General features: G+C 34.6%; 1 protein-coding gene across 1 annotated transcript; it reads left to right on the top strand.

Moving 5' to 3' along the window:
• The first annotated feature begins 2,630 nt into the window (after positions 1-2,630).
• On the top strand, positions 2,631-3,245 carry LOC145671584 (uncharacterized). Its single transcript, XM_081740772.1, has one exon. The coding sequence runs from the start codon at positions 2,631-2,633 to the stop codon at positions 3,243-3,245; it is 615 nt and encodes a 204-aa protein (XP_081596898.1).
• The last annotated feature ends 6,053 nt before the right edge of the window (positions 3,246-9,298 follow it).

Here is a 9,298-nt window from a genome sequence, read left to right as displayed (position 1 = left end):
TTCGGTATTCCAAATTCTGTAAGAACGTTGTACTATATTTCTCTTCTAACCGAGTCGTAAGCCTTTCTAAAAATCAATAAATAGTTGATGTACCGGGGTATTGTATTCCCACTTCTTTTCGAGTATTTGGCGAATGATAAATATTTGGTCGATAATTGATCAATTTCGTCTAAATGCACACTGATAATCTCCAATAATTTCATCTGCGTATGGGGTCAATCTTGCTAATCGAATATTTGAAAGGATTTTATAGGATGTTGACAGCAGAGAAATGCCTCGATAATTATTACAGTCAGCTTTTTCGCCTTTCTTGTGTATTTGGAACAATGATTGATTCTTTCCACTCTTGTGACAATTCTTCCTTGTTGTAGATAAGGAGAATGAGTTTGTGTATCTTGTTCCACAATTTTTCGCCTCCAGCTAAAATTAACTCAGCCGGAATTTCATCTACACCCGGAGATTTGTGTTTCTTTAATTTATTTATAGCGATTTCTACTTCTATTCGGTTGGGTTCTGGAATATACGGTTCTGCGGTGAGTATCTCCCTTTCTCCACGCACATTAGTTTTTGACTGCGTGTTAAGCAAATCGTCAAAGAAATCTTTCCATCTATTTAAAATGCTATCTGTATCAGTGAAAACTGTTCCATCAGCTTTCTTTAATATAAGCACGAGGTTGATAGCCTTCCTTAAATTTGTTGATCCCTTTATACATGTCCCGAATGTTTTTATTGTTACTATTATCTTCAAGTTCTTCAATTTTAGCTTTCAAAAAATCGCGTTTCTTTGTTCTAAAAGTTTTGGAAGTTTCCCGCCTGTTGTCTGCGAAATTTTGTGTAGTTATTTCATGCGGATTTTGTAGCCAACATAATTTTGCCTTTTTCTCTTCTCTGCTAGTTCGAACCATGGTTTGTTCCTACGTAGTTCCGCGTGTCCCAATTTTTATTTGAGAGAGGATGCTTCGTAAGCAAAGAAAAGAATTCAATTGCTGGAACATTTTTCCCCATAATTTTAAGGTTACATCTGTTAACTAAAGAGTATATGGCATGCGTCAGATTTGTGTAACGATTCCTGTAATGTTATTGAGATTATCATCATTTTGCTCAAAGAGTATTTTTGCCTCATACATAATTGATATTCTTTCTTCATGGTTTTGGGGAAGTCATTATATACATTATTATATTATTATAAAACAATTTTAACATTTTTTTTATCTTTGTGGATGCCTAATTAGAAACATACTAATTATAAATATGCGTGTATTCAGATTTCAGAATGTGTTCACGGCAGTGACTTGTAATAGTGATATGTACTACTACTTCATCTACATCGCCTAATATATAATATCCTCTACAACAGTTGATCAGATTCACCTACCGTAATATGAGTTTCATCTCCCTTCTCTAGAATAAGGCGTATTTAGGATTTTGTTTCGAGGGGCTATGCCCAACACAAGGAAGGAAGTGGGCAATTGGCCATCTGAGTTTGAGAATTAAATATATTTTAATTTATGCATATATTGAAGTTATAATGGCAAGAATTGCAGACCGATAAATCCTATATATGATATGATACAGAGTTTAGGAGTGAATCTAACCCTTTATTCTATTCATACAAGAAAAAGGAAGCATCCACTTGGCCTTCCTAATTTCCCGGGCTAATTATTCCCCCGTTTTGATTTTCTTTAATTCAAATACTTCCTTCTTTTAAAAATAACTAAACTATATAATTTTTCTTTTGTTGTGATAACTAAAGTCCTGTCATGTTGATATCCGCTCAAGTTGGTGTGTAACACCAGTTTCTCTTATCAACTCCTCTTAGTTTTGGTGTTACTGATGACGGCCGACTTGAATCACAATTGACAACGGTCGATAAAGTATGATAGACGAAATGAAAGAAAGTAACGTCAAGAAAGAGAAACTGAAAAGTAGAAAGGACGAAAGAAAAAACAAAATGATGCAGTTCTTACATGGAATGAAATTTGACAAATATAGTATTATTTCTGAACAAAGAGCATAAGAAAATGGAAAGTCAAGGACATTCTTAAAAATGGTAAGAAGGATTATTGTTGTACGTGGAATGCGAAAAAATAACAAATTTATATCGGGGAAAGAGGGGTTGAGCCCGATAGCCTCCTAATTACGCCACTGAAGACAATTCTGCTCCCCTGATCCTTCACATCATTGTTTTTCAACTTCATAAATATTTTGAACATCGCTTATATATATATATATATATATATATATATATATATATATATATATATATATATATATATATATATATATATATATATATATACAGAGTGGGCCATAAGTCCCTTACCACCCCTTGTAAAATCCGTGTTCGTGGAAAATAGTGAGCAACAACCATGTAGTAACATAGTAGGCCAAACGGGAAGTCGGATTGTGATAGTGACCAAGATTGCGGCTATCCTAAAAGCCGCCATTTTGAATCCACGTCAAGATTTTTAAATGGGAACATGGTCATGTGGCACATCATTTTAGGCTAGAATTTAAAGACAAACGCAATGGCAAAATCGGTTTGTTGATATGTTACTGTGTTCGAAAGTTACAGGCATTTCAAATTGCTAATTTTATCGTACTGTTTCTGTTGTTTCATATGAATAATTATGCCGCTAACAACAGCAGAGAGAAACGAGTTGATCAGAGCATGGGGAGGAAGGAGTGCAAGGGCTGTAGCAACTGAATTCAATGCCAGGCACCCAGATCGACATCCTATGTCCCATGTTAGTGTCGCCCAACTCTTCCAGAAGTTCATGGATACTGGTTCCATAGCAGATAAACCCAGGTGTGGAAGACCCACGACTGAAACAGATGAAGCCACATCAGTAGCAGTGCTGGCATCATTTGCTACATCACCACACCGCAGTACCCGTCGTCTGTCCATGGAATGTGGTGTCAGCCGTACATCCATCAGACGTCCGTACAAATTGCAACTTCAATATCATCTATCTGAAGATGGCCCTGATCTTCGTGTGGAATTTTGTAACTGGGCCCCTTGCACAGTTGCAAACGGATTCCACACACAAATTTTATTTTCCCATGAGGCTAATTTTTATGTCACTGGGGAAGTAAATAAGCAAAACTGTCGCTATTGGTCCCCGACAAATTCTCAGTGGGTTGACCCTTGCAAAATGGTAGGTACAGGCAAATTAATGGTGTGGTGTTGTCTATGGGGCACCAAATTAATTGGTCCATTCATCATTCCTGGTACTCTCACTTAGTGTTGTAAAAAATCGTTTTTTGTGAAGTACTTTTTCAATAAAAAACATCGTTCTTTTTCACGTTTTTTTTTCAAATGTCTGTTTTTTTCTGGCAACTATTATTTATTGATTTATGTTGCAGATTATTGAAATAATCAACAGAACTAGAGTCGAAGCCCTCGTAACTTACAAATCGTTTGTTTAACTTTGTACCTATACGAGCAAAATTGTGTAATTATTCTTTCGGACCCAGGTCATCTTTGGCGTTTTCCTATATTTTCAGTTAGTGACTTATTGCTCAAAAAACATTCATTCGATTGATATAATTAAGGCCTTGTTTTTTTAGAAAATGAATGTGGCTATTTTTTGGTGTAAGTTGTATTGCAGTGTTGCTAACGGGTGGGAAATTATTGAGGGAAATGTAGGGTGAAAATTTACAAAAAAATTCCCTAACCGAAATTCAAAATTTTTTGTATCTAGCACCACTGCTGCTATATGGGTTCAAGTCTCCTAAAAAATTCTTTGGTGTGTTGACAAGGCACAGTGAAATCCTGAAGTCACTGGCTTCCATTCAAAGAGGGAAAGAAAAAATCTCTGTCATCATACACATGAAATTTTGATACTTTTTACGCCTCAGAAGGAAAAATCAACAGATATGCCGGGGCTACAGCTTCTCTAATTATCCTATTGAAACTTTTTATCGTGCGCTGTGTAGGCCAAAGAAGAAGATTTCAGGTAGCGGTACTTTTGTTTCAAAGTAGCCAGTAAGAGGCTAATTATAGATGGGAAAAGGAAATTTTCCGATTTTTTCACACAAAAATCGGAAATTAATTGTTTTGGCTGGAAACACTGCCATCAGACAGACGAAAACTGTCCAAAAGTAAACCTTAGTACTCCAAAAATATATCTTGCAAGTATCATGGCGATATCTAACAAAGCAAGCATGGCATTAAAAAATATCTCAATCTACCTCAGAAATTCACCATTTTCTTACCATTTCCAGAACATGGTTTATTGTAAACCTCAACTATACTTTCCCTAATTATTCTAGTGAAAATTTTTATGGTGCGCTGTGTAGGTTAAGGACGAGGCTTTTAGACACTGGTAGTTTGTTTGAGTGTAGCAGTAGTTAGGGATGGTTACTTCTGGCGCATTTCCCCCTCCACCCCTAACTAACAAAAACTATGAAGCCGCTACTGTGCACTTTAACACACAGGGATACCCCAAAGTGAGATTGAATATGCTTTTATTACATTTAAAAACATAAAAACTTACATCTAAAAACTTACAATGGAATCCTACACAAAATATTTATTGCATCTTAATCTTCAGTTTATAAGCTTTCATTTGACACTTGAATCATGAAAATCCGTTAATAATTAGCTTTAAAAACTCAATGAGAAGGAATACATACAGCTCTGGAACAGGTGATCTGTCACTGATTCATTTTGAACGATTCCAGTATTAACATTGGAACACCACAACACGAGATCATAAGAAATATGTTTTAAAAAAATCAGAGTTTATTTTAGCAAAACTGCCGTCGCAGAAATCCTAGGATCCATCTGAGAGGTCAGCGCTGATGTTGTTGTTGTTTTCCCCCCAGATAGATCCTAGGATTTTTTGTTCAATTTCTATTTGCCTTTCTACTTTCTTTCCTTCCTTCCTTTGAGGTCTGTAAGCGAACTTGTGGCTTTCCACCCAGCCTCAGTATAGCTACCTATCTGAATACGAGTCACAACATTCACCCACACAGCTCACAATCTTATTGCATCCATCCCATCCCATCCCTGGCGCCAGGTTCCCCCTCCCTTCCCTTTTTGCTGTCCCAAGTAACAGAGACGCCCAGCCATATCCCACACATGAGTCAGAGGTGAGGACACTGTAGCCATCTGTGATGAAAGACAGCCGTATAGCTCAGTTCACTTTACAGTTCCTTGAGAAATTACAAATTTATACCCCGGCCGTAGATATAAAATTGCAATTCCATGGCGAGGATTCGAACCTACATTATCAGTTTACGAACCACAAGCTTTATAGAACTGCGCGCTAACCAACTGAGCTACGGATTAACGCTGGTATATAGGAGAGAAAATCGGTCCTTATATATGAACAAATACTTCTACAAGCAACGCCATCTATTAGCAAAGTGATAAACTACACGATATACAGCACTATCTACTGAGTAACTGAGTAACTTCTTAGAATCTCCACCTAGCTAGCAAATATAGCTAAAACATCAATGTTCAAAAAAGAAAAAAAATGTCAGTGTTGCCAACTCACTTGCCCAATATTATAGTGTTTACCCAAAATATTTTTAATAGGGTAGTTTTACGTCCCCATAGCTATAATGTGCTAACTCATCAAATAAAAAAGTTGGCAAATTTCAGAAAAAATGAGTTGGTATACACTGCAAAAATAAAAATTCAGATATTTGGAAATAAAAAATACTGGCATAATCTACACAAAATTCTAAGACTTTTTTAAAGAATAACATTTTTCCGAAAACTCAAAAATAAACCCGTAAAAAATTCCTTAAATTTCCCGAAATTTTGAATTGGCTATAACTTCGTCAAATATTAACCGATTTTCAAAATTCAAACGACAATCAATAGACAAATAAATTTCCTATCTATTGAATGTCTTATAAATTGCATAACTCTAAGGATATAATTACAAAAATTCAAATAACTTTCTTATTTATACATGTATCTTTAAAATTCGAACGGCATTGTATTCTGTATGCCTAAAGGCCTTAGCTTTTATAGTGTTGATACTATAAAAACACTTATACACTTAGAACATACTTAAAATTACAAGTTCGGATATTGATAATGGAATCTTCTGTTAACCTCGTTCTCAATAGGAAACAATGACTTCTTAAACTCTGTCCACTGATCGTAATTCAAGCTGAATAGACAGCCGTTAATATCAAAAACTACTTGAACTTCGGTTTGCACATTTTTCACAATTACATTGAAATTATTAGTAAGAATGAACTTTTTTTGAGGATCCATTTCTAACCACTCCATTTTTTACTTCTGACAACATATTTTTGTTCATTTTCGTTCATTTTTTGGATTTACATACAGAACTCAACAGTTGGATAGTTTTCTTTTAGACCAGTGTATTTGATTTTTATTCCATCTTTAACGATCTCATCAATCATTTTATCTGCTAAGTGTTTTGTAAATCTAGGTGGAAGAAAAACCTTGAACTCCTCACACTCGGCTAAAATGCTCTTTCCAAACTTAGTTTTAATCTTTTCCATTTTTACAATTTTATATTCCGTATTTAATTCTAATTCTCTTAATCCAACAACTTGTTTCTGCTTAAGACTTCCAAGCTTGTTTAAAAAATCAACGTGTTTTGCCATCGTATTTATTATATAGAAAATCAATGAACACTCTTCAATTTTTATCTTCACCAAAAAAAGATTTAATCATTTTCGTCAATTTCGTTTTATGGAAAAACTTCCATAAAACAATCGTTAATGAAAACAGTTTGAGGATGCAAGGGTATCTTTTCGATACCCTTTAAAGTCGCTTATGGCTAACTGATAAAGGTCCAGCGCTGGTGGACCTTAGATTCTTGAACCGTAAGGGTGAGCAAAACGCTCACCTTTAAAATCTCTACATGTCCGTTGATATTTTGTTAACTATCTAAAACTCTTCTACTACTTTCTCATTCTTGGGATCATATGTAAAGTTCTTTCGCCCAATTAAAATCGCATAACATATGGTATCAGCAGCCACAGCTTCTGCAAAGTCTACAACAATCTTTATGTTTGTTCTCTCATTTACCGATACATTTTTTCTCTTACTACAATTAATCACATACATTGGTCTGTTATCTATAAACTCTTTAGGGTCATAGTACATTTCGGTATTGCCACACGTTATTCTCTTAAACGCAGTATAATCTTCGTACATCTTAAAATAATCCTTGTTAGCAATATCTAAGTTTCTTGATTCTTTTGGAAATACCTCATTCCTCCCATTCTTAAGATAGATATTCTTTACCTTACAATGATCAAACTTACTTGCATCTGCTGTTTGTTTGCCACTTCTATCAGTTTGGAACATTACAACTACGAAATCAGGCATATCAAATTGTCTAGAATTAAATTGAGTAGAAACATCAAACTCCAAGAAAGAACCTACAACAGTCTTCTGAACACATTGATAAGTATGGAATGAAAACATGATTTTAGGTTCCTTAAGAATATTCAACTTTAACTTGTTTTCATAATTAGATTCGTATTCAACAATAGGCATTCTTATCTCCATACTCTTTATTATTATTTTGCCATCATGAGGAGCTGCCCCTGATCCAGTCCATTTGTACAAGACATCGTTATTGTTGTTAGCTTTTGTAAATGTTATTCTCAATCCACCTTTCCACATAACCTCTTTATAATCACTTAAGAAGCCTGGAATTAATCTTAATGGGTACAAAACACTAAAGTCCTTTCTTAGACCAAGTTTATCATCTGTTTCAAATCCTGCTTGTTTTAAATATTCAACTTCTGGCTTGGAAATCTTTAATGTTCCAACAGCTGTAGATGTTATTCCTGGTAGTTCAATTTTATCTATAACAACTCCATGCTTTCTAACCTCAATTTGAGAAAAGAAGAATGGGAAGAAGTTATCTACAAGTTTTATAGTATCATTTGCACCAAATGTTCCTCCAACTGATGCACCAACAACTTCAAAAGTCATATGACAATCTGCTTTGTGTGGATGTATGAAACATCCCCCACATTGAAATCAAACTCAATATCTTTGTTAGCTTCATTCAAATTATTAAATGTTCTTGTGTTAGCTTTAAAACTCTGTAACTCGTAACTCTCAACACTATCCATTTATTATAAATAAAATCTTGAAACAACGCTTTGATGGGATATACCCATAAAAGAATCATTGGCCCTTCACATGTGAAGGGCATATTAACAATCAAAAACTTATAACCCCCACCCCAACTTAACCTTAGCATTCATAGCAGTACCAACCCCAAAAGCAGCTAATCGTTCACCAATTGACGCATCACTACTAAATGCTCTTTTCCATGCTTTAGTTTCTAGTTCCTTATCTGGAATATGTCTCGACTCTGTATCTTTATTGTCTCTGTAGTATATATCGTGTTCTTTACAAGCCTCATCTAATGGGTTAATACCTTCATCACCTCTCTCTAACCTTTCTTGAAGCTTAGTCCCAGGCCCGCAAAATCTAAAACCTGGAATATGTAATTCAAATGGGAGTTTATTAATCAAATCATTTACTAATCCTTTCCCAAGCTTCTCATCATTCCAGAATCGTGGTGGTAATGTATTTAAGATCTTAATCAAATAACCTATACCTTTTGGATCATTAGGAATAAACTGTGAAAGCTTATTATTAATCATACTCACTATACCTACTTTCTCATTGTAAAAGTTATGATTACCAGCCCTTTCTTCTCCATCTATAACTATTAACCGATCAATTAACTTTCTCACATCATCCACCCATATATATTCTTTAAGTATCTCTGTATATTGTTTAATTCCTTCACCAGTCCTTTTAGGTGTCGTGTTCTTTTTAGGAGTTGGGGGTAAAGTTGGTTTAATAAAATTATCCCAAATAGGCTTAATAATATTAATGTACTTTGAACCTCTACTAGATGCTACCTTTTTATCTCGATTATATTTTTGGAAGGCAGCATCTGAGTCTATTATTATTTCCTTGTACTGTTCAAAATCATCATCGTCATAATCTTCGATGGTTTTATTAGTATTCGTCGTTAACAATTCCCATAGACCTTCTGTTCCTTTATAAGTTTTACCATTTTAATTATCAAATCATCGCCATTCACTTTAACTTCCAAATTTCCTATCTTGTTTATTATTTTTCCATCTTCTTCTACAGTTCTTATTCCAAACACAGTATCATTTCTTTTACTATAATATTTCGTTGCAATCTTACCAAATGACTGTGCTGTTGTTAAAGGTTCTACTCCTTCCACTTTGTCTTTAATTTGTTTTCTCATTTGTTTTATTTCTCCCGTTATAGGCGTATCACTACTACTTGGAGAAC

This window comes from Thermobia domestica, chromosome 15, assembly GCF_964235325.1.
Source record: "Thermobia domestica chromosome 15, izTheDome1.hap1.1, whole genome shotgun sequence".
Taxonomy (NCBI): Eukaryota; Metazoa; Arthropoda; class Insecta; order Zygentoma; family Lepismatidae; genus Thermobia; species Thermobia domestica.
Note: the sequence above shows the minus strand (reverse complement) of the source record. Positions and strands in the feature narration are given on the sequence as shown.

Excerpts from the sequence above, each read along its gene's own strand:
- LOC145671584 (XM_081740772.1), top strand. The coding sequence starts at position 2,631 with ATGCCGCTAACAACAGCAGAGAGAAACGAGTTGATCAGAGCATGGGGA.